This window comes from Rhamphochromis longiceps, linkage group LG4, assembly GCF_057381845.1.
Source record: "Rhamphochromis longiceps isolate RC_006_pf linkage group LG4, R_longiceps_female_GT1.1, whole genome shotgun sequence".
Taxonomy (NCBI): Eukaryota; Metazoa; Chordata; class Actinopteri; order Cichliformes; family Cichlidae; genus Rhamphochromis; species Rhamphochromis longiceps.
In genome coordinates this window covers 28,485,886-28,511,070 of record NC_140560.1, presented here as the reverse complement: position 1 = coordinate 28,511,070, position 25,185 = coordinate 28,485,886, and the positions used below count along the sequence as shown (strand labels likewise).

Below are 25,185 nucleotides of genomic sequence, written 5' to 3'. Positions count from 1 at the left end.
GGAATGCAGGGAACAGTTCATAACCCCTCAAGGGGCCGACCCGGAGGGTGATGGTCCAGAAATCCATAGTTCGTTAGAGGCCGGCGGCACAGGAGTTCATGATCAAACGGTTCAGGGGGCCAGCCGTGCGGACGGCAGTGGCGGCGATGGAGCAGGTCCGGGGGCCGCCCACAATGGCCATGACGCCCAGCCAGAGGCCTGGAAAGTGGCCGGTGATGTCGAGGAGGTGACCGTGGAAAAGCCAGCTGTGCTAGGCGTGGACGAGGTGGTGGCGTGGCAATAGCAGGACCAGACGAGGCAGGACCAGACGAGGCAGGACCAGACGAGGCAGGTCCAGCTGCGTGCAAAGGAGCAGATGGCGGCGCTGCAAGCCACAGGTGGTGGAGCAGGTGGTGGCTGAACGGACTCAGAGATGTCAGCAGACACGGAGAGATGCTGGGTGGGTGCTCCAGAACCCCCAGCTGACGTGGCACGAGGCTGGACAGACCCGAGCCCTCCAGCTGGAACATGCAGCGACGTGGGAGCCGCGGAGTGCTGAACAGACTGTTGAGCAGTTGGCTGTGCAGATGTTTGGGCTAATGAAAGGGGTATAGGTGACAAAACTGAAGCCTGACCTGGAGGCAAAACTGATGACGGAACAAATGACTGAGATAATAACTGAGCAACAGACTGAACTATGGAAAAAATGAGAGGTTGTAGTGACTGTGGTAGTGGTTGCTGACTTAACTCTGAGCCTCCAGAACACAAGGACAGGGGCTGGATAGGCTTGCCTGAGCCTCCAGCGGACACAGGAATGGGTGCAGGCACCTGCCAGACATGAGCCCACCCACCCGAGGAGTAGGTACGGGTGCAGAGGTAGGCTGTGTCCTGGCTGGCCTCACCCTGGGAGCCGGGACAGGTACCGGCGACAGCTGGGCAGCTGCTGTCCCCACCCGAGGAGCTGGTACAGGTGCAGGGACTGGCAGAGCCTCAGCCAGCCTGGAAACCAGAGCAGGGACCAGCTGGACCTCAGCCTCCCTCACCTGAGGGACTGGTACAAGTGCAGGGGAAAGTTGGGCCCGAGCTGCCCTGGGTGCAGGGACTGGAGCTCAGGAGCATTTTCACTGACAGTTTCTGTGTAAATGGGCTGGTGAGTAGCACCGTCCGGGGGTAAAGCCACTCTAACGGTGGACACAAAAGCATGGTGAGCTGGGTCAAGGTGAAATGGTTCTGAAACACAAAACTCAACTTGATTCAATGGTTCTGAGGCACTGAGTCCAAGCTAGCCAGTTTTAATAAGGCAGATGGTACTCTGTTGCTAGTCACATTTTCCAACTGAGGCACAGAAAAAAATACGGTGAGGTACTGGCGGAGCAACACTGGGAGTCTCAGACACAGAAGCAGGATTATCGAGGTTCAGAGGAGTCGGTTGAAAAACCAAAGTGTTCATAGAAGGAGCGTGATTAACCATGGATGAAATGGCAGTAAGTCTGGTACCAGAATGTGGAGAATGTGGCAAACAGTCATTTTCACTCACGAAAGTCATCTGCTCAGCTGCCGTGGAGCGACGGCGGCGTGAACACTGCCTTCTCCTGGAAGAGGGAGGAGACGGGTCGGCCCGCGAATCCTCCAGCGTTCTTGGCTGAAAATCCTCCAGCTCTTCACACAGGAGCAGCTGCTCAGGGTGGACGCGTACGATGGAAACAAGGAAGTCTTGAATGAGTGGGTGTAGTGCGCCAAATAGCCAGGGAAGTCCAGAAACCATTCTCTGTAACCGAATAGCTAGCTCCTCCTGGTATTCCTTAAAAGGCAGGGCAAACCACTCCTGACATAGAAACTCCACCACGTAAATCATGTCCTCCTGGAGCTCAGCGGAGGGATTGTGAGCTGCTGGGTCCATTGTCTGGTCGTAGTCTTCTGTCACAATACGGCTGTGTGCAGGCAAGAGAAGGACCCAAACGCAAACTCGCAGAGACAAAGGTAAACTCAAAAACACAGCTTTATTGCTGGTGTAGGGGGACACAAAAAAACAATACTAAACTAAAAAACCTAAAGCACAAGGAGCCACAGGGACCATCACACAGCTATGAGGGACTCTACAACACAACACTGACAAAGAGAAACACAGGGCTTAAATACACTGAGGGATAACGAGGGAATGAGAGACAGAAGGAGAGCACAGCTGGGAGCAGTCATGCTGGATGAGACAAGGGAAGAAAAACTAGAAACACTGACATGATACACGGACCTTCAAAGTAAAACAGGAAACACACTGACTGAACTCTAGACAACTTAACAGCAACTGGGGAGACGGAACATAGGAACCTGAAACATGGTACAAAAAGTCACAGTAGACATAACATGGAACGCAGGGAAGCCATATTACAAAACCTAAGAACTAAACCTATGATAACCATAACTGAAACCTAGGGAAATAAGAAACAGTACAACAAAGGACTCAAAACATGAACCATAATATAAAAAACACAAGAACTCAAAAAGCTGGGTCAGAAAGACCCAGAACCGTGACAGTAACAAGTAAAAGCTACAGCATGTTTTTTGGGGCTTTTTGGCTATTTACTTGACTGCCACTTTGCACTTTTTAATATCCACGTAAAGAACTTTGAAGTGTTTTGAAATAGAGGTTGCCTGAGTTTTACTGACTTTTTACTTGAAGTTTATCAGGAAATAGGAAGTTATTGTTTTTTAAAATTCATGCCCATCATCCTTGAAATATACTCAGATGTTTTAAACTAAACAGGCATGAAATTCTTTTTCCACAGAGAGCTAATTTTTCCTTGAGAGTTTCTGTTATGAAAGCAAAGAATCTAATGGCCAAGGATGCAAATGGTGAGATATTTCATTCATTACATGTTCTTTTTCTAATATTTAATTGAAATGCTTCATCCACTCACTGTGATTAATCACTTTACTTCTCTACTCTGACACTTTGTACAAAAAGAAGCCAATAAGCCTAAAGTGTAAGGATGAGTGCTGATGTTATAATCCAAGTAATCTGCTATAATGTTTACTCTATGACCAATGAACTATGCTAATGAAACAGCAATAACAGTAACTATCCAACACTGTCTTCTGGTTGTCACCCTGCAGGCTACAGTGACCCGTACTGCATGCTGGGCATCCTCGTGGGCCAGAGCCCTCGGGAAACGGAGGAGAAGAAGGAGAGAAAGTTCAGCTTCAGGAAGAGGAAGGACAAGCTGGAGAAACGCTCCAGCACCAAGGAAGTGTTACCAGCCAGGTGTATTCAGGTGACTGAGGTCAAACCTGAGACTCTGAACCCAGTGTGGGACGAGCACTTCGTGTTGTGAGTATAAGACAAATTCTAACCTTTATCAGAGAGCTGCACACGCTGGTATGTGTGATATGCAGGAATCACGGTTTCATTAGTTTCACACTAACGCCCAAAGCTGCTAGTTATGTGACCAGTGCGCCACAATGTCATTTCTCTGAAAAGAGCCACTGAAGAATTGAGCCGATTATTGTCAGTGTTGCTGATGAAATTGAGCGCTTAAACGATGATGTTTCCGGGTCTTTAGTTTTTTATTGTTGCTTTGCTGTTGTTGTGTTCTAGTGAAATAGACGATGTCCACAATGACCTCTTACATCTGGACATATGGTAAGATAATTCAATTCAACTTTATTTCCTATTAATGCAGTGTGTGATCTGAGGAGACTGTGCATAGTAATGCCAAGCTCTTACAGCTACAAACATAACCTACAGTATATTTGATTTTGCTTTAATGCCAGATTACTACATTGCATTGCAGAAATTTAAAAGAAAACATATATGGAAGCAGAGAAACAAGAGGTGGTAAATAAATATATTAAGTATACAATAACTGATTACTTTATCAGTTAATAATTAGATCTATGCAAACTTTTGAAAAACATGACAAATTGAATTATTCTCAACTAATGTGTTTGATTTGATCAGTTAGCTGTCAAAATCTATTGATATACAATTGAGTTAATTCTTCTGCTCTTGCTCTTGACTAAGGCGGTCGCACTTTTCTCCTCTCCTCCTCCTCCTCTCCCTCAGCTTCCCTGCTTAGCCTCTTATGTCCTTGTCTAGTCTCGTGTTTTTTTGTATTACTTTTCCCTGGAACACTCTCTCTGTTCTCTAAAACCTAAAAGAGGAATTATGGATTGGATCAACTGGTCCCTAAATGCAATTGACACCCCTTTCTCAACGAGAAGTTTGGGCTTGGGTGAGCCTGAGTGCTGAAGATATCTACCTATTCGGAACCATGGTAACAGGGTTCTGGCGGATCGGAGCTGGCTTGGCCCTGACTTATCAAAGAATTAAGAAAGCGGAACCAGCTGTTCAAACTCCCACAAGGCTGCCCGCTGGGATTGGAACGATGGGAAGAGGCGTGAGTTTCTCAAAATGGGCTCATTGAGTGCAGCACGGATAAGATCTTGGAGAGGCTACGGCTGCTGTGAATACTCAGAATAAGATCTCTGACTGCAGACTGGATACATCTCAGAAGGGCTAGCTCGGAATAACATCTCTGGGCGCAAATTGGATGACATCTCGGGGAGGCACACTGCCGTGAGTTCTCAGAAATCTGCTCCTTGAGCACAAGAAATGACAACATCACAGAACGCAAGTATGGCGAAGCTCGCGGCTCTCCAACGGGAGATTGAGAGACCAGTGTTGGACTGTAGAACTGCTTTGAAATTCATATGAGCTGTTCGCACTAACGTAAAAAGCACCATCACCTCATGCGGATACCCCTTTGGCGCCAGCTGCGTTCGCAGGGCTGGAGCCGAACAAAAACACCCTGATAACGACTGTGTTTAGTCTGTTCCTTCCCATTCCATGCAAGGCCACCTGGGTTGGCTGGAAGACTGTTTACTTAGCCTAGCAGGGCGAAGGACACTGTCTCAGCTGAACTCTGGACACGCACACACAAACATATACACTGATATGCACACACTCATCCCCCCTCCCTTTCCAAACGCCTTCGACGCTTATTCCCTTCCGATGCTGCACCCTTTACCCACCCCTGTTGCTTGTCATGTGTTTCTTTGGTGTATTAAGAGTTTTTTCATGTGCTATGTGCAGAGGTGTTTTTTTCTGTTCTCAAACTGATCTCCCTGTTGGAGCTCAGTCTGGAGTTATTTTTTTCTCCTTATCTTTCCTCATGTGGGGCATTTTCCATTGTTATACCTCTCTGACCTGTCTTCCCCATGTGATGTTTTGTGTAATGTATATATGGTCGGAGTGTAAGATGGCGCTGCCATTGAGTGCAATAGGTCGGCAGCCTTATGAAATTTCCCCTTGTGGGACTAATAAAGGTATATCAATTCAATTAAAATTAAATGTAAGGCAGCATACTCTTTCAGCTGAGAAACATAAATCATCACATTTTGGGGTTTTTGGAAAATTAACAGTCAAAAAAAGTTGATATTTTGTATTTGAGCAACAAAATCCTCTAAAATAGCTCATCACTGCAGCTCTAGAAAAGTCACAGAGCTCTATCTTTTTTATTACTTTGTCAAAAGCTTTACAATCTTCCCAGTTTAGTGCCTGGTTCTGCTCACTTTGTCAATTTTAGCAGATCAAAGTTTTACAAGCAAAAGAGAAAACGTCCAAAGTGAAGCGAAGCAATCATCCTTTCTAATTATGCAAAAATGTAACAATTTTATCCGCATCATTCAGTGTGAATATCATTACTATGCAAATCAAATAGCCTGTTAAAATGTGATGTTCTAAATTACAAAATGTCCCCATTATTCAGCTGTTACCGAAACATTTCCTGCCTCTTGTCATGGTAAAAGTTGCTTTTCTTAAACAACAATGGGCCTTGATTATAGATGACCTTCTCTTCTCAGTTTATTACAGCTTCTTACAGCCTCTCATGTTTTGCAGTAAGTGAGAGTGTAACAAGCTTTTATTCGTCTTCTTTCCTTCAGGGATCACGATGACGACGTATCTGTTGCTGAGGCCTGCAAAAAGCTCAATGAAGTCAGTGGACTTCGAGGAATGGGCAGGTAGAAAAAAGTACTGCATGCTAACTACAGTAATTCTGGATTTCCAGCGTAATTTTGTCAGAAATCCTTAAAACTTTCCTAATTTTGGAAACAATTAAACTTGTTAATTCGTGAGTCCAGTTGACATTGCAACAGTAAAAATATGAGTCATTAAATATGTAATTTCCATGTGAATTATTCCAGAAGTTCCAGCTGATGAGTATAGAGACCTGGTTTGTCTCCGCATGTTCAAAAAGCTGATAGCAGCCTACTTGTTAATTTTACGGGATCATTTGGTATTTGCCCTTTGAAAGACTGACATACAGAAAACCCTGGTGCCAATAAATCTGTGCACACAGAAAACATGAGGAGATCTGCCAGGTCACAGAGAGACTAATAAATAGCAGACATGTCTAATGAAAACCTGAGAATGCCAACCATAGCCAAGGGATTAAAGGATCCTCATCCCGTGGTGAAAAATCTGCAATTTTAATCCAACAAGAAAGTAACAAGTGGTCAGCTGGCATCAGTAAATAAATGCAGTATCTCTAATTGTGAGTCACACTTAATGAAGGCATTAGCTAAATGCAGAAAAACTGAAAACTCACCATTTACTTTGTTCCTCGCATTTTCCGCTCAGGTATTTTAAGCAAATAGCAAAGTCGGTGCGTGCGAATGGATCTGCATCATCGGGCTCTGAGGAGAATGTAGATGACTTCCTCGGATGCATCAATATTCCTTTGAATGTGAGTGAACAAAGTGCAACTGTCTCCGCAGAGAAACCACACACAAGCTTTTCTTCTTTCAGCTGCTCCCTTTAGGGGTCACCACAGCGAACCATCTGCCTCCGTCTCACCCCAATCCTTAGCATCTTCTTCCATCACACTAACCCTCTGCATGTCTTCCTTCACTGAATCCCTGAATCTTCTCTGTCACAAATCTTCTTTATCCTCCTGCCCGGCAGCTCCATATTCAACATCCTTTGTACATGTCATCCTCCTCTGCACATGTCCAAACCATGTCAGCCTTGCCTCTCTACCTTTGTCTTCAAACTGCTGAACCTGAGATGTCACTCTGATATACTCATTTCTAATTTTGTCCTGTCACTTCTGGTCACTAACAGTCTTACCGTCTTTAACTCTGCTAGCTTCCGCTTGGCCTCTTTTGGGCTTTTTTTTGTTGATTGGTTGGTTATTGTTTATTTGTTTTTTTCCAGTGCCACCACATCCAAAGCAAACATCATAGCACGTCTCCCACCATCTTGTAAATCATCTCCTTCTCTTGCTGCTATCCTTCTGTCACGAATCACCTCTAATACTTCACCCGCTCCATGCTTCTTCCCTTCTCTTATGCTCAATCTGTGGCTTCAGATGGTTTAGCCCATTAATTCTACCCCTGCCCCTTGCATCTTCAAAATCTCACACAAACTCATATACATTAAAGGACATACTGTAAAAGTTTTGTCAGTATGTCAAGTCAAGCTGCTTTCCTTCTTCAGGAAATTCCCGTTATGGGCTACGACACCTGGTTCAAGCTTGAGCCACGCTCGAGTGCATCTAAAGTTCAGGGAGAATGTCACCTGATTCTGAAGCTCTTCACCAGCCAGGTATTAAAAGTACAACAGTTATTCATTATATAAAAATGTGTCTTCCTCTGTGTACAATAAGACTTCAAATGTTCATTTGACCTTCAGAGAGACACAGCTTTGTCTAAGAAGGAGACAAATGTCTCCATTCACAAGAAACTGCTGAGTCAGATTGTGGAGTATGAGCATGCTCATGTTAAGGTGAGTTTCCTTTAGATGGTTTTTTTTTCTACGCACACACTTTTATAACAGCTTCTATTGTTTTCTGTTTAACTATTTAGTCATATTTTTTATCATTAAATGTAAACTTATACAGATGGAAATAATCCTGCTGTCAGAGAGTGAAAGGCAGGGTACACCCTGCATAGGCTGCCAGTTTATCACATGGCTAAAATGATTGTATTTAGAAACAAAGCCTCAAAAGTGCACAAACTGTACAAAGAGTTTCTTCTTACATTGAAGTGTGGTTGAAATGACTGTAATCTTCCACATGTATTTCCAGCGAGAGCCGTACAACTGGAACGGGCAGGTTTCTCCTCCAGCATGGACTGTGCTAACTCACCATGCTGTGCAAACTGATCTCTCACCTCTGCAACAGGCTATTATGTGAGTATTAATGGAGGAATAAAATTGATCAAATGTTATATGAACGCTTTAGCATCAGGAGGAAGGTGCGTGTTTTATTTTTAATGCAGTCGCTGGCAGTGCTACAGCAGCCACCATCGGACCCAGAGGGTGTGCTACTCCCTGCTGCTGCGCCTCCTGAGGACTATCGATGCAGAGTGGGACCCTCCCGCTGTGCGGGGAGACCTAGTAGGTTCTACACCATTGCTCCCCCAACAGGGAAAAAAACAAAAACCTTTCATCATCTAGAAACAGTCACCTCATTAGCTCAGCTCCTCACTGACATTCATCAAGGTTTTTGGTTCAGCCAAAAATGTCTCACAGCCAGTGTACTAGAAGCTATAACTGAGGGCCCTTCCTGTGTCCAGGAGAGGCAGCTGTCAGACAGCTTCAGGCTGTACACAGAGCACTGCCTGTGCCTGATGAAGAACATGCGTCAGGTTTTCCCCTGCACCAGCGCTGCTGCCATTACACGCTACGAGCTCATGCTGAGGTAAAGGCACACCACCATCACATCACGCACTCACCCGTGCTCTCATACCAACATGTTCAGCCATTCACCCCAACAAACACAGAGAGACTACAGAGAGTCACACTCTGTGGAGGAAGCAGTGTTGGGTTCCTTACTCACTAAACAATGTTTTAAATGTCATTGTTCATTACTCATGTCAAAAGAGCTATAACACCTTTTCCTCAAAGCCCAATTTGTTGTAAAAAAAAAAAAAAAAGACTAACACCTGACTAATGTACCAAGAGGGAAATTTTAACTAGAAGTCTTGGATAACTAGAAATGAGAAGCCATCGACAAGCAAAATCTGGATCAGCAAGAGAAGAATCGCCATCTTTTGGCTTTTGCTTGTACGTAGCAGTGACCAAAGGAAGAAAGTAAGAGCACAGAGATGAGGAGTCTGTATCTTATAAATTGCAGTAAAAGCAGCTAATTATTGAAGTTCATGTGCCTGGTTTGGACTAATTTAGAGGCGACTGGCTTTTTATAGAAGCTTTTACAGTAAGAAGTCTTGCTCTGCCCAGTTATCAGCACCTCAAGGGAACTCTTTTCTACACTCTGAAACACACACACACATAAAGTGACTCACTAACAGTTAAAGTTATCTTTCTCATTTTCTCCACAGATATGCAGAATCTTGCATACAATTAAAGTGCAATAGATATAGCTTTTATATTTTCTGAGGTGTAAAGAACATTATGTTACTGTATAACTGCTTTATGATATAATCGCACTCATACATTGTCGCTGGCTTTTTCTGTCTGTGACTGTCAGGGGGATTGGGTACATGCAAAACATGCGTGCCTTTAAGACTGTGTGTCCTCTTCGAAATGACCTGCATCTCGACATCACTACTGCTATTAAGGTAACAAGAAAACCTGTGTGGGTGACTCATGAAGTTTTTGACCAGCAGGATTTTTTTAATGTAGTACATAAATTAATTGTTGTCCTTCATGCATGTACTTATGAAACTTTATTAGGTACCAGGTGCTAGAACTGCCCTAAAAAAACCTTGCATGTAAAAAACCTCAGTGTCTACCTTGATGGTTCTTTTAAATTGAATAAGCAGGTGAGTGCAGTAGTCTAATCCTGCTTTTTTCAGTTAAGACAGCTAGTCAAGCTTCTCTACACTGGCTTCCTGTCTCCTACAGGATCCAATTTAAACTTTTACTTTTTGTTTTTAAGTCACTTAACGCTGGAGCCCCTTCTTACCTGTCTGAGCTCCTTTCTGTTTATGCTCCAGGAAAATCCATTAGGTCTAGCTCAAAATTAATGCTATCCATCCCACGGACTAATCTCAAATCTCGTAGCGATAGAGCCTTCTCTGTGGCAGGTCCCAGACTTTGGAATAGTCTTCCCCAAAATATTAGATCTGCACAAACACTTGATCAATTTAAATCACTACTAAAGACATATTTTTATGCCCTGGCTTTTAACACACTATGACCCAAGCATTTTGGTCTTATTTAATAATCTTAGTTATTGTTTTAATTCTTTTATTGTCCTATCATTGTTTTATATTGTTATTATTGTTTTACGTTGTTTCTTTTTTATGACATTTTTATATTGTTAAGCACTTTGTGCAGCATCATCTATCTGGAAATGTGCTATATAAATAAATTTGACCTTGACCTTGACCTTAAATCTTCATAGTGTAGATTCAAGAAGGTGCTGGAAATGTTCCTCACAGATTTTGGTCTATATTGTCATGAAGGATCTGCTGGGTGTGGATACAGTTTGAACACAAACTCGTTTTCATGTTTAAAAAACTGTTTGAGATGATTTGAATTTTGTGACCTTGCCATGGAGGACATGGTCAGGTACGCTGTGACACTGAAATGATGCTCATTTGGTACTAAGGGCCCAAAGTGTCCCAAATAAAATATTCCCCACGTTGTTAAACCAAGAGCAGCAACTCAAACTATTAATACAAGGCTGGATGGATCAGTGCATTCATGTATTTAATGAGAAATCCTGACACTAGCATCGGAAAGAAAGTGAAATTCATCAGACCTGGCAATGTTTTTCCAATCTTCTATTGTCTGTTGACCTTGTGTAGATATTTTTCTTAGTTGACAGGAGTGGCACCCAGTGCCATTTTATCTTTTTCAGACCATTCTCTGTAAAACCTACAGATGGTTGTGTGGGAAAGTCCAGGCAGATCAGCAGTTTCTGAAATTCTGAAATAAACTGACAACCATACGTGAATATTTTGAGTTGCTGTCATAGCTGGTTAGCAGTTGAACAGATGTACCTAATAACCTAGTCATTTAGTGTACAGAGTGTAGTGATGTACTGCATATCTGTGGATGTCATTGTTGGTCTTAATGGAGCAAAGTACCAATAAAATATGGAAATATGGATATTAGTTTTAAATGAGGAAGTAAATGTGTTTAACACTTGAGCTTTTATTGATTCATAGAGTGTTTTTGATGAGAAATGATGAATGTAAGAAATACTTACTAGTCAATAAGAGCCCTTTACTTCAGCCCAGTTATTCTCCTTTTAATCTTTTGAACAGAAAGGAACTGCTGAGTGGTACGAGAGCTTAATCACTCGATATAAACCAGAGGAAGGAGTAAGCTTGTTTTGGTCCTAAATCATAGATATCCTAACATCTTTTACACAGTGTACCTTGAGTTTTTTCATCCAGGGTGATGTTCATTATATTCTGACAATGCAGACTCTGGAGGAACAGCTGAAGAAGCTGGTTCAGGTGATTGATGCTGCATGTGCAGATGTCCAGAGGGCCCAGAACATCTACAATAAACTTTTCTACAGGTGAACAGCAGTTTTCTGCAAGAAATCCGAGGGAGAAAAAAAAACAACCGATAAGTGTCATGCTATATTATTCAGTGGTGACACACTGATTTGTGTGCTTGGTTGTTGATGGGATTTTTATATTTTTCTTTGTTTGTTTGTTTGTTTGTTTGTTTGTTTGTTTGTTTGTTTTCTCCACAGTGCAGTGAAAGTAGATTTCTTCAGCATATCATACAGACTGTTGGAAAAGCAGGTATGTCACTGAAAATGATGCGACAGGTCACTGTAAACATGACATGACAAGTCTTTCTGAGTCATATGTTGTTGTTGCTGCTAACTTTTACACGGATGAAACACGCTGACTTCCTTTGACCTGACAGGTAGCTGATGATGTGAACGTGGCGATGGAGCGGGTGTGTGGGACTCTCGAGCAGGAGAGCTCCAGACTGTCTCAGACAATGGGAGAGACCATCTTCGAGCTCTTCGTGTCCTTGAAAATCCTCAAAGGCTTTCGAGAGTTTCTTCCTCTCAAGTTGGTTATCCTTTTGACTCCAACGTCTATTGATGTAACAATGTAAAAGGCTCTGACTGGAAGTCATGTCCTAATGAATGTATTTCTCTTTTACAGGGATGCTAAAATGTTGGCCTTGACAGGTTTCCATAACTGGTTCAAGTCCTCAATTCACAAGTGGCTGCAGATTGTTCACGACAGGTCCTGTGACAGGATTCGCAAGGCAGTGGAAACAGATAAGGTGAGAAATAGCATGAATAATAGAAGGAACATAATAGACTCTTTCTCAGAAAACAAGTCAACTTACAGAAGTACTGAACATGCAGGTGTGTAAAATATAGCTGTGTGCCACATAGAGTAGGTCTAAAGCTTTAGAACAAGCTAAAACTCATTAGGATTGTAGCTGTGAATAGCTGTAAAAGGCACCTTTAATGTGTTATCAATTAACACATTATCACAGCATCAATGTACAATTAACCTGTAATTAATTATATATATATATATATTGTATCCTTATTGCTCAAAGGTGTTCCATTGTTACCAAAGGTGTAAAAAAATTATGAGACCCCCAGCTCTCTTGTTTTTCTATATTTTTTCCTAAGAATTAAAATATTTTGTACAATAATGATTTATTCACCATTATTAAACATGTACAGTATTCACTTTAAGGAGAAGCAGTAATCTGCTGATAAATTATTTGTCTGGCGCTATAAGCTAGCATTCATTAGCTGATCAGCCAGTCCCTCGATCAGTTGAGATGAGCTGTAATAGAAGTGATCCAATTAGAAGGAGCAGCATTGGAAGTGAGCTTTACAACTATATGACCTTAAAGGGGAAATTTTAAATCAGGTCTGTTTTTTATGAATGAACTGCCTATTTTTTAATCGCAGGTCATGTACCTCCTTGGAACTACATTAAAATGTTTTACCGTGTTAAGTTTAAAACAGTTATTCATTCCCTGCTTGCAAAATATGCTAAAATGTTACAGATTTTCATGCATGTAAAAAAAAAAATGTAAATATTAGGAAATCCATGCTTTGTCTTTTTTAAGATTGATTTTATTTTTTGTGAGTAGCTTGGACCTTTGCAGCAAGCCAAGCACAGTTCCTCAGCAGTTGAAGTGACAGCTTGCTTCAGCCAGGTACGCGAGATCTGGGTCCAGCTGGCCTGGCCAGACTCTGCGGGGGCCTTCATCTTTGTCACACGTTTGACAGACGTGAGTGCCACTTATAGTGTTGCCACACTCACATACTCATATTCTGTGCACATAGAAACATGACACATACAGTTTATCAGTCAAAATCATAAAGGAAACTGAGGGAGCTGTGCCGTAATGACAAGACTGATTTTATCTACTGCAGAATTTCTGCAGTGAGGCCGTGTGCTACTCAGAGATGATAACGCACAAGATTGAGAGGAACCAGCTGGGCCGAGACCACAAGAGTTTCACAGTGCAGGTAACGCCTGTAGCAAGACAGAACCGGGGGTGGGCACAGAATTACGTCAACGATGTCAGCAAGCTCTCTGTCAACACAAAGGGCTCAGTGGGAGAGCAGATATGTTATACACACAAAAACAAAGCAGTTGCTTCTTGTCGTCATCAATCATTTACACTCAAACTCAATCCCTCCACTTCTCTGTAGCCCTGCTTCTTTTCCTTCTTTTTTTTCTCCATCTCTACCCTCTGTTTCTCCGCCTTTGCTCCTCCTCGCTTTCTGCTAGCTCTGCATCGCCCTGAACAACATAGAGCATGTGCGTGTTTTCCTGGGTCACCTGCCCCGGGACCTGGACTGGCAGGGTGTGGAGCGCGCCATGGAGGAATCATGCGGGGTGGAGGGGAAAGAGCAGGTTTACAAGGCTCTGAATGGACAGCTGTTCAACATGGACCTGGATCTGCAGAGAGAAGCTAAACGCCTCATCACACTGCTCACTGACAAGGTGAACACGAGGAGTATAATTTTCCTGTTTCTCACAAACCAGTTTGTAGAACTTTTTGAGCGTATCCGGACATCTATATACTTTGAAGTATGCACCTTCATGAACATCTGTGACTAAATATTCCTGTGCAGATGCTGCCTGAGCTGCGGAGGTACATCCAGCACATCAGCCTGTCTCCTGACTCCATCAACAATGATGATGTATGTAGCAATAGCCGCCTAGCCTTTTTTATCCTTATATTAGCGGTGTTTTGTGGTATTTATGTAATGTGTGACATTCTCCCAGGCTGTTTCCCCTCTCATGAAGTACTTACAAGACACTATGGTCATCCTGACAGAAAACCTTGTAAAAGAAAATCTAACCAGGTACTTTTTAATTCTCTTTTTACTATTAATATTAAGTTCTTATTCTTGCATTTCTTTCTAAAAAAAAAACAGCACACAGACTTTTGTTGCCTTCAGCAAAACTTGCTTTTTGAGTCACTATGCAATGACATCACAAGATGCCAAAAAAGGCAGGGGGGAGGTAGACTTTAATGTGTTAATAACTGTTGTGAGTCACAATGTGCTAAAAGAAATAGACATTCAGTACAAAACCACTGAATCATGTCATACACAAGACAAAACATGAACATAACAAAGAACATGAGAAATCAGAATGGGCACATAGAGCTCATAGTTGAAGAGGCATACATGCAAATGTCTGTGAAGGTTCTCAGTCATCCAGGTCATCGTAGTCTAAGGAGCTTGGAAAGAAAAGCGTCTGGACTTCTTTAAGTTGCTTGAAGACGTTTCACCTCTCATTCAAGAAGCTTCTTCAGTTCTAGAGTCAAATGGTGGAGAGTCTCAGATTTAAGCTCTGTGTGAGTAACCCACCAAGAGGGACAATGGACCACCTAATGATCCTCTACCTAATCACATGAGCCAAGGTGTGGAAATGGGTGTAGGTCACAATCAGCCAAGGCTTCGGGTGAGCTCATTGTGAAACTTACATAGGGGATGGCAATGTTGTTGCGTTTGTCCTTCTTATCCTCCCTAGTTGGTGTCTGATGTGAGCGACCATCTTTGAACAGAGTCGGTGGTTTACGACACCAACTGTCTGCCAATCCAGTTTTGAGATCCCTTCTCAGACGCCTTAACGCCCTCTCACATCCTGGGTCACCTGACCTCAGGAATTCACAGGGTGGGGCTAGGTTTCACAATGAGTTCACCCGAAACCTTGGCTGATTGTGACCTACACCTATTTCCACACCTTGGCTCACGTGATTAGGTAGAGGATCATTAGGGGGTTCATTGTCCCTCTTGGTGGGTTACTCCCACAAAGCTTAAATCTGGGACTCTCCACCATTTGACCCTAGAACTGAAGAAGCTTCTCGGATGAGAGGTGAAATGTCTTCAAGCAACTTAAAGAAGTCCAGACGCTTTTCTTTCCAAGCTCCTTAGGCATACATGCAAAACTAATCACAACATTAATTTGAGTGATAGTCAAAATACTGTGAAAATAAGTTTGACTGTAGCAGGAAAAGACTGTTCTGAGGCTTATTTCAAAGTATGGTATCTTTATACTAACTTAAGATGTGCATAACACTGATGCAAGCATCCAAGGATCTAGACTTTCTCGTAATGTTTCAAGGTGGTCTTGAGCAAAAGTTCTCCAGGCTTTCTGAAGCTTTGGATGATTTCTTTAACACTGACTGCTTTTTCACTAATTTTCCGTCCAGTGCTTGTATCTTTTCCAGGCTTTTTCAGAGGAATGTTTTTATTTGTTTTTTGGTTTATTTAAGCCACTTAACACAGATCTATGAATCATTCAAGCCTAAAAAGACATGTAACAGTGCATTTAGCAAATCACCACTTTCAAAAAAACAAAGGTCAAATTTAAAACTCTTACCCTTTTGTTTTTCAGTAGCCTGCAGAAAAAGCACATAATTGCCCCCATTTTTTAATCTACGGGAAATGATGACACAGATAACACAGTTTGACAGGCATAAAATAGCAAGATTTTATTTTTGCGCTTTAGGATTCACCTATTGCACTACAACAAGGTTATTCCCAAAGAGCTATTAGCCAAAAATTGACATCTTGACACAGGAAACTGGACTAGTGGAGGACAAAAAAAAGAAGTGGCAGGCCTGAAAAACTATCTACAGCAGATCAACAGTATCTCAAAGTCATGTCCTTAAGAAATAGCAAAAAAAGACCTGACGAAGGACCTGAGAGATGTATCTGCCCTCCAGTTGATCCAGCTACTGTTTACCAAAGCCTCAACAGAAATGGTGTCAGTGGAAGGGAATCAAGGAGGCTGAGGTGTGTGAAATTACACAAAACTGGACTAACCAATAAAATCTGGCAGAGGCTCTGTCATAAATTTCAGCCACATTTCAGTCAGTGTTGTTGTGAATCTTGTCAAAGTTGATGGGATTATGAACTCAGATCCATCATGCAATGCCCTCTGGAAAGCATCTGCCACGGCTTCATTTTTCATTATAACAACGATCCCAAACACACTGCAGTGAAAGATACCAGGATAGGGAAACCCACAATGGAACACTATTGGTTAAGAACTGGCATCCCCAAAGCCTGGACCTCAATATTATTAAAGGAGTTTGGGATCGTCTTGATAAAAACAAAAGAAAAGCCAGCCAGTTTCCAAAGAAGAACTTCTAATGTCCCTGAAGAAGCCTGGAGAACTGTTCCTTAGGACGACTTAGAGAAATTACAAGAAAGCTTGCCTAAAAGAGTTCAGGTCGTGTTTGAGAATAAAGGAGGCCATACAAAATATGAATTTTAGGCTTGTTAGAACTGTACAAACTGTATAAGGGTGGCTCAAGATTTTTGCACTGTACTATAAATATGATTTATATGAGTTCAGCCAGTATGCACCACACCAAATATCCCCTGGTTCCTTATGTTTCCCATGCACATGAAACACTGCATGATCAGCATATATTTGATTGTTAAAACCACAATGAATCCAAGCCAACCCAAAATAGATTTCTGGTTCACTCCAAACGCAGTTACACAACAAAATCCATTGTTTCCTTGTCTTAAAAAGAGATTTTCCCTATTCTGTTGCACTACATAAAATGTGTGACAGCTCAGCAAATAAGATGCTGCGCTTGTGTATGAATGTAAGCGTTGCAATAATAATAATAGCCTTTAGCACTTACACTACTTACAAGTATTCATTATCGGCCTATTATCTGTGAAAACATAGTGAGAGTACATGGGGTGTAATTGGAAGAGCTGGTAAACACACATGTGTGGGTGTCTCATTGTCTGCTTCCTGGTAGAGTTCTCCAGAGCATGTGGGAGCTCCTCCTGCGGATGATCCTGGACACGGTCACTGAAAACAGGGGTGTCCAGGTGGAGTTTTACAACCGCTTCCAGTACACAGTAGAGGTCAGTGATTACTGCATCGCACAATAATCCTTTTAGTCTGTGTGCCCACTGAAAAGAATGGTCTGTTTTAAAAGACGTGTCTAATATGTTAAGATTATCATTGCCACTTGCATTCTTTAATTATCTCGGTATGCCCTTTGGTGTGCAATCATTAGCATATATCAGATATTCATGAAGACACTAGGTAATAGTTCAGTGCCAAAGTGAGCTCCCTTATGAATGACAATGTGGGAACTGTTGTATATTCTAATTCCAATTTAACCAGCTGGAAGAGGACGTGACATATTTGCATGAAAAGTCATGGCATGAATTCGGAGGCTGGCAGACAGATGCAATGTTTGCCAGAGGTTTCATGCTGTTTGTGTGAACAACAAGTCTATCAAAAATAGAGGGATAAATGTTATGAGCTCCCGAGTTTAATGCTTTTGTTCAATCGCTTTAGACTCTGTTGCAGTTCTTTCATGCTAGGGGAGAGGGTCTATTCCTGGAAGACATGAAGAGCGGAGACTACAAGGTAGGAACTCGTCCAATCTGTCAACCAGGAGCCGGCTGTATAAATAATGTACATCTTTTCCCAAACGTATACTGATTTTTATAAACAAAAAAGTGCATGAAAAATGTTGTGCACACTGCACATGATATGAAAAAGTTGAGATTTTAAAAAGTGCAACAAAACAGACAATTTTCACAAAACTTGCGTTTAATATTACACTTATTTTGGCAGGTGGTCCTTCTGTTTTACTAATGGTTCATGTTTGTCTTCCAGTCCTAAATCTGCCGTGATCTTTTACCCTGAACTTACAGAGTTGATGGCTTCAGTTACTTTTACTTTTACATTTTTGGCATTTTTCTTCTGTTCATGATTCCATAAGGAAGGAAATTTTCTACAGTGCTTAACCAAATTATAAGACCAGCACCCAATGCCAGGTTTATTTATATATGCCACAGCTGCCCTTAATTGTCATTGTTGGTAATTGCCAAATAATAATAATAATATTTTTATGTTTCTGTTATGGTTAATTCACCAGTATGTGCAAGGTCTTTAATTAAAATAATATTTTTAATGCTAAAATGTTGCATAAAACTGCAGCCTTTCAGTTTTACATAAGGAAAAAACAGTAAAATACATTATTTATTTAAAAAAAAATGTCATTAAAACACTTGATTAATTCCTAATTTTCCAGAGAAGTTTAGTTTGGGTATAAAAATCTAAATTCAGTTTGTTATTTGGCTAATAAGTGATATAGTTTTTAGTTTTAAAGTTTTCGAAAGATTTCTAAAATATTTTTGTTTTTATGACAGATGCTCTGCTAAATTGTTAAACTCTACAAGTTCCACTTTCTGTAAAGTCCAAAGATTTATAAAAGAAGCAAATTTCTGCACTTTTTCCATTACACACACTTTTAGTGGTGAACATCTACTAGTACATCTACTAGTCTGGCTCCTGGTATCTTGATAAATGGGTTTAAGGTCAGATTTATGTTGCGTTATCCATCATGCTATTGATCGCTTTGTGACAATCTCGATGCTGTTTTAGGTCTTGGATGAGGAGCTGAGGCTGAATAAATGTTCATCCTTTGAGCTGATTGAACAGTACTATCTGGAGAAGATTTCCCACCAGGTGCGTTTCAACCTACAAGACTGACAATCTCATTTTGTTCTCCTTTGAAGTGAAGAAGGAAGTATTGATTGGACAGCAGAGTGCTCTTTCTTCTGTTGTTATACCTCTGATTAAAAATCTGCCTTCTCGTCGGCCCTTTGAAGACACGACACAACCCGCGAAATGAGGATGGATGCATGCTTAATATTTCTGTCAATACTTAATGTTGCAGAAAACTCTCAAACATACACGTTACGGTCGGATCAGCGTGAAGTGCTACTATGATGCTCCAGAGCAGCGCCTGACAGTGGAGATCCTGCATGCTGCTGATATCATTGCACTGGATGCCAATGGTAAATATGTGAATTTATGAATTTAAATTTTTGTCTTAAATTAAATATTAAAGTTGAACACTACTTCCTCAGGTCTGAGTGATCCCTTCGTCATAGTGGAGTTATGTCCTCACCACCTGTTTCCTATGGCCAAGAGTCAACGCACGCAAGTGAAGCTTAAGACGCTGCACCCAGTGTTCGATGAGCTCTTTTACTTGTGAGTACTCTGCCCTTTTGTTAGGTCTCCCTGTTTATATGCACACACCCTGTGGCTGATTTGTTTGATTCCATTGTCTTCCAGCCACGTCAGTCCTGAACAGTACAGGCACAGGTTTGCCTGTTTGACCTTTACTGTGATGGACTACGATTGGCTGTCCACCAACGACTTCGCTGGAGAAGCCGTCGCTCCTCTCAGCGACTTCTGCTGGCCGGGGAGACCGAACGCCTCAGCGGCTGGCAAGAGCGTCCAGCCTGTCATTCTGCATCTGTCTCGCAGTAAACCCAGCGGTACATACGGCTCCGGGCTGTATCATTTATTTTGTTTTTTGTTTTTTTGGGGGGTTTTTTTGGGGGGGGGGTTATGCCGTCGTTTTGTTTACTCAAACATAATGTTTGCTTCTTGAAGACCAGGGGGTGTAAGTCTGGGTTTCCAATTACTTCTTCAATGCAGCATGAAAAGCCATTCAATCAAGAGATATTTGTGTCAGGTGTAGAAACTGTGCTCATCTGTTTTCTCTCGCCTCCAGAGAAGCCAATCATGGGGATGCTGGAAGCTCGCGTCGGGGACCGGGAGGCTCAGGAGTTTGTCCGCAGGCTGAAAGAGATTGAGAAGTCAATGGAGGAAGAGTAAAGGGTGACAGCGCTGCCTGTGTTGGTGTTTTCTGACCACGTCTTGCGACATGTGCTTTTGTACTGGTACAATGTTTACACTATTGAAATTATTTTTTCCCCTCCCTGATGTATTGTTTGTTCAGTAATTATACCAAAATGAAAAGAAAAGGAAGACAGTGAAGCATATTTCTGTTTTCTTACTGAATGAACGTCCTGTCACTGTGCAACTCGATGCTGTCTCAGTTAAACTATATTTTAGAATTCAGTGGATAGCTGATCCTAAATGTTACTAGTCTATATTTTTTGTAATGAGGTAATCGTTATCTTTGTTGTATACTCTTTGATATGATAGATTTAACATTTTAGAACTATTTTGTGGAAGTAGCTTACACATCCAATAGTATTTAGTCAAAGTCTATACCTCAGATATGCTCATTAGTTGAAGGGAAGTTTGACATTCTTCATGACTTTGTGGAGATAAATTGTGGGAAGGACTATTAAGAAAGTAAAACCGTGAACCCGCATTTAGTTTCCATTTCATAAGTTGAATTTTAAATAGAAATTTGTAGTAGAACTCATGAAAACATAATGCACAGCTTTGGGAAACTGCACCAGTCATTCACTCAGCAGCAGCAGGAGGAGCAGCAGGAAGGCTTAACGTTCCCCTGAGGCACACGCCACAGCTCGGGTTCATTCAACTTTTCAGATTGTTCCTCACAAAGATTGTGATGGGTCAGTGAAGAGACCAAAGACAGTGCTACCTTAGTGCTGGAAAGCTCTATCATTTGAACTCCTTCCCGTATTTTGTGCGACACCACCTCCTCAACTGACAGATTAACTTTACAGACATAGCGCCAGAAACAAATGTATCCTCCGTGTGCAAAAGGTTGAAATGTTGCGTGTTTGTGCATTTCCTTAGTGGATGCTCATTAAAATATGGACAAACTTTCAGATAATGAGGGCATCATATGTGTAGCTAATCCCTAACACTCAATTTCAGACACTTTTTTCTGCTTTTCAATCTGACATGATGTCACTGAGAGGGATATCTATAATATGGTCATCTCAGCATAGAAGCTTTCCCCATCTGATGTACAAAGCTTTTGTTTCCAAGAGGCAGCCAATCAGTAGAAAGTTGGCAAAGTGAGAGGAGCTTAAAGAGCTTGTTCATCCAGAGATACTCTAGTAGAGTCCAAGAATAAAGATGCAGTTATGAAAGAGTATAAGAGGTTCCTGCTAAACAGACAGTTGGTTCATTTAGACAGCAGATATCCCAAGGAGGAAATAACTCCTAATAACATTTGTACTCCAGAAGTTCAGCGTTATTAAGAAGTCTGGTTTATGGTAGGGGGTGTTGTTACATTAATGCGTCACACACATGTCGACTTATTAGTCACTTATTATTACGATCTGATATCCAAGGCAGTGTGGTTGGGAGATGGAGAGTAGAGCTTATGAAAACAGCAGCACTGAACTCGCTGCACATTCAAAATTCTAATCTAGGAGCGAGCTATTGAAAAGCACAGTCAGGAGAGCAATGGTAAAAAGTGGTGTCCCTCTCTGTTACCTTAGTAATGCTTTTATCCACATCTTCTCAAGTGTGGAAAATCATGCAATCAAGCCCACTCACCACCAAAAGACTTTCACTGCATCTGCAAGGCCGCGGGGAATTGCAGAGTGGAATTGCAAAGAACAGTCGAAAGAGAGAGGCAGGACACCTTTTTAAAGTTTTCGTTATTAAACATGATAAATTAGTTGTTGTTTTCTTCAACTGAGTACATGTGAAATCCTTAATAACTATTACTCTTTGCTACATCAGATCTAGATCAATCTGATGGGTGGGGGAATATATCCCCTGACACTCTCAAAAAGTAATACACTTTGTGGCACAGTGTGTGGCCCTAAACCCCGATGAAAGAGGTTAAAAAATATTCATTAGGTGAAACAGTAGTGTTCAGAAAACCATCAAACATCAAAAGATCTCCATTGATCACATTTGAACTCATCGTAGTCCTTTTGCGAGGAAAAGAAATGAACATTATGTCGTGTTCTGAAGTTTAATCTCTTGAGGTCAAAAGGAAATAAGGTTAATGAACCTGCGCAGGGGCTTAATCATACTTAAGGGGTAAAGAAAGCTCTCCTTACCAGCAGCTGCTCTCGTGTGGCTGACAGAAATAACACTAGCCAGTCTCTCAAAGCTGTGCCAGTAACTGAGAGGTTAGGATGTTAAGGTGAGGGTTAAACCACACCCAGAAATCCAGCCACTATTTATCTTGTTAACCACATGGGATTGTTGTTATATTTTTATGCAATTTAAAGATTAACTGTCATGCGCCGTGGTGCGCGGGCACGAAAGGATCCAGGCGCAGACTCCGAGCTAACAAAAAGACACTTTATTAAAACAACGAAAGGCGACCCGGGGAAAGTAGAGAGCAAAACAGAAACTAAAAATCCGGGGAAACAATGACACGAGGAAGCCGGGATCGGGACGGCGGGGGGCTGCAATAGAAAGGGGAGATGATTACTAGGGAGCCAGGAAGCGGGGAGAACATATCAGGACTGAGTTAGAGTAGGGACTTACGATAGAACGGAACCGTGGGAGCTCGGGAGGGAAGTGTGGCAGTCCGTGGGGGCAGGAAGTCCGTGGAATGGCGAGTGGGCCAGGTGAGCGCCGCGAGATCCAGTTGAGCCGGAGGACAGGCAGGTAGCAGACGCCGAGTAGAAATCTGGACAGAAGTAGGCAGGTTAAACAAAGTTCCAAGCAGAAGAGAATGCACACTTTTCGTGGAAGTCTGGTTACCACTGTGGGGATGACTACGGACTGGCGTGGAGCATCCGTCAGCGCCGGATTAAGTGGATCTCCGTGTAATCACCGGGATGGAGAGCAGGTGTGCTAGTGATGGCCCAGCCCGGGGGTGTGGCTACCCGAGCATCACGCATTCCACAGACCATGACATTAACAAACCATTTTATTTAAAAAAATATATAATAATGGAGTATTCTCAATTTCACACTCATTTAATTCTAAAGGGCTCGTTTCCTAGGAAGGTTGAAATAAAAATTAGCCAATTATGCTTTTAAAAAGAGGTTTTTTTAGTAAACCTCATATTTACTTTTAAAGGGGAGGTTGTGGATTAATGAGCTTAATTTCAGTCTTTAGTGTTAGAGGTCTGGTGACATTGAGAATAATATCAACAACTCAAGCCATCTTTCAGCAAACAAAATTTTAAAAAAGGAACAAAACATTGAAAACGAGCGGAGTACTTTGCAAAGAAATCAGCCGCCCCTCATTTATTTGACTTTTGCTAGGAAATTGAGAAATACATGCAGACATTTGTTGAAACATGTCTTATCACACCTGGAAATACAACATATTTTAGAAGTCAGTACTCGCTATGACCACCTTTATTCTTCGACACAAGCCAAATTCTCTTAAGCAGCTTTCTTGTTTTTTCTTTAAGTTGTCTGCTGGAATAGTTCTCCAGGTTTCTTGAAAATGTTAAGGTCTGACTCAACACTAATTCCACACCTTGAGATATGAACCTTTTTTTATGCTTGAATGAGTCAATTGATAGGTTCATAGGTCAGTGTTAAGTGGCTTAACAAACAAGCAGTCAATGTCAAAAGAAAAAATCAGAAAGAGCATCAGAAAGGCTGGAGAACTATTGCTCAAGACCACTTGAGTCTGCAAGGAAGGAAAATAAAAACAAATGAGGGGTGGCTCAAGAGTTCTGCCGAGTACTGTACCTTTAATTATTTTCATTGACAACCAGAACTTTTAAATTGGAGGTTTAATGCTATATTTTTCTAGGAAATTGCCCCTAATATCAAAAATGTAGCTCAAGTTTTACAGTTGTAATGCACTAGAAACTCTGAACAGTCATCTGCTGTTGTAACAAGCTACTTTCAGCTGCTCCCTTGGTACAAGGGGTCACCACAGCGGGTAGCTCTGCATGTTTGATCTGGCAGAGTGTTTCATGCCAGTTGCCCTTCCTGACGTGACCCCAAAGGGGATTTGAGACCTATGTTAAAAGCATTTAAAAAACAGGAATACATTCGGGTTATTGGAAAGTATTAAAATCGCAGTTCTAATTACGAATGGAACCTTTTTTAGACGAGACAGCGGGATCACAGAGTAGTAACAGAGGTGTAGTGAAGAAACACTGAAAAAACACTGTAGCAAGTACTTAGCACCAAAATCTTCACACCGACAGCATTTTGATAGTGATGTAACTTTACAGTAGCTGCTTGTGTAGTGCTTTGTCGTTAACCTGTGGAGTCATGAGGATGAAGCACCCAAAAAACCATATCTATGCCTGGAGAGTGTGCTGCATTTACAGGCATTATTAAAGCGTTCGATAAGCCTGCCTTACAAACAGGAGCTGGGAATGCTTTCAGTCCATCTGAAGAGCACTTGGCTTTACATTTAGTTCTTAGGATATTTCAGGTAGAATAGTGTTGGCGTTGTTGCAGAAAAAAAAATCACCCAGCATCTCCACTGTTAAGTCTGCAGGTTTTCATAGGCGTGATAAAAGGATGTAACTGTGATATTTGAGTGAGTACCAGTGTTGCGATTATATTTTCTCCGTATTATTTTAAAACCAGTTCTTCTGGGCCAGATGTTTACAAAGAAAAATGCAACCTCACTTTGAGCGTAAGCAACTATTTTAAAGTCAAATAAATGTTATAAGATAAGTCTTATATTGTAGGATCAACATGCAGGAGTAAGTTGCATATTTATAGTCAAATTAAAACTAACACTGATGATTTTAAATTTTAGAAAAAGAAGCAAAAACCTTTTTTTCCAGAATGCAGTTGAAGAACGCAACTATATTTTCCAGTTATTAAAGATTTGTCTATACTCAGTCACAGTTTTGTAAATTTCCTAACGTTGCCCTTAGACAGGCAGATCCGGTCAGTATTATTATGGATTTGTTCTGCTGATTATTCAGAAGCAAATGAAACATTTTGGTCGTTAAATGTTCAGTTAAGTCAAAGTGTTAACATAGTGTTTGGTTCATTGAAAACGATGTAAAATGTTTAGTTCTGAATATACAGGAAGTGTGGCAAAGGAATTCAGACTGTGAATCAACACACCGTCATTATGACCTAGTGTCAC

At 41.6% G+C, this 25,185-nt stretch overlaps 1 protein-coding gene and 1 long non-coding RNA gene across 3 annotated transcripts in view; one reads left to right on the top strand and one right to left on the bottom strand.

The window, feature by feature from the left end:
- The window catches only part of baiap3 (BAI1 associated protein 3), a 54,544-nt gene extending 32,275 nt beyond the window's left edge, over positions 1-22,269 (top strand). Inside the window, exons 6-33 of the mRNA XM_085404354.1 lie at positions 2,763-2,829; positions 3,091-3,304; positions 3,572-3,616; positions 5,920-5,997; positions 6,617-6,722; positions 7,475-7,582; positions 7,670-7,762; positions 8,064-8,167; positions 8,257-8,374; positions 8,554-8,678; positions 9,468-9,558; positions 11,215-11,271; positions 11,377-11,474; positions 11,655-11,706; positions 11,834-11,985; positions 12,082-12,205; positions 13,040-13,180; positions 13,326-13,421; positions 13,687-13,902; positions 14,034-14,102; positions 14,188-14,267; positions 17,195-17,303; positions 17,746-17,817; positions 18,841-18,924; positions 19,136-19,256; positions 19,329-19,452; positions 19,537-19,742; positions 19,982-22,269. Coding sequence (XP_085260480.1) covers positions 2,763-2,829; positions 3,091-3,304; positions 3,572-3,616; positions 5,920-5,997; positions 6,617-6,722; positions 7,475-7,582; positions 7,670-7,762; positions 8,064-8,167; positions 8,257-8,374; positions 8,554-8,678; positions 9,468-9,558; positions 11,215-11,271; positions 11,377-11,474; positions 11,655-11,706; positions 11,834-11,985; positions 12,082-12,205; positions 13,040-13,180; positions 13,326-13,421; positions 13,687-13,902; positions 14,034-14,102; positions 14,188-14,267; positions 17,195-17,303; positions 17,746-17,817; positions 18,841-18,924; positions 19,136-19,256; positions 19,329-19,452; positions 19,537-19,742; positions 19,982-20,085 — 3,054 coding nt within the window. The 3' untranslated portion in view covers positions 20,086-22,269. The remainder of the gene's footprint in view (positions 1-2,762; positions 2,830-3,090; positions 3,305-3,571; positions 3,617-5,919; positions 5,998-6,616; positions 6,723-7,474; positions 7,583-7,669; positions 7,763-8,063; positions 8,168-8,256; positions 8,375-8,553; positions 8,679-9,467; positions 9,559-11,214; positions 11,272-11,376; positions 11,475-11,654; positions 11,707-11,833; positions 11,986-12,081; positions 12,206-13,039; positions 13,181-13,325; positions 13,422-13,686; positions 13,903-14,033; positions 14,103-14,187; positions 14,268-17,194; positions 17,304-17,745; positions 17,818-18,840; positions 18,925-19,135; positions 19,257-19,328; positions 19,453-19,536; positions 19,743-19,981) is intronic.
- LOC146671927 (uncharacterized) lies at positions 19,824-23,754 on the bottom strand. Of its 2 annotated transcripts, none has more exons than XR_014911518.1 (3): positions 22,867-23,754; positions 22,648-22,792; positions 19,824-20,049 (listed from the first exon to the last, which is right to left on the bottom strand). It is a non-coding gene; the product is annotated as an uncharacterized LOC146671927 (long non-coding RNA). The 2 variants fall into 2 exon arrangements; XR_014911517.1 differs by lacking the exon at positions 19,824-20,049 and adding an exon at positions 22,460-22,565 and having other exon boundaries at positions 22,867-23,752.
- Positions 23,755-25,185: the final 1,431 nt, after the last annotated feature.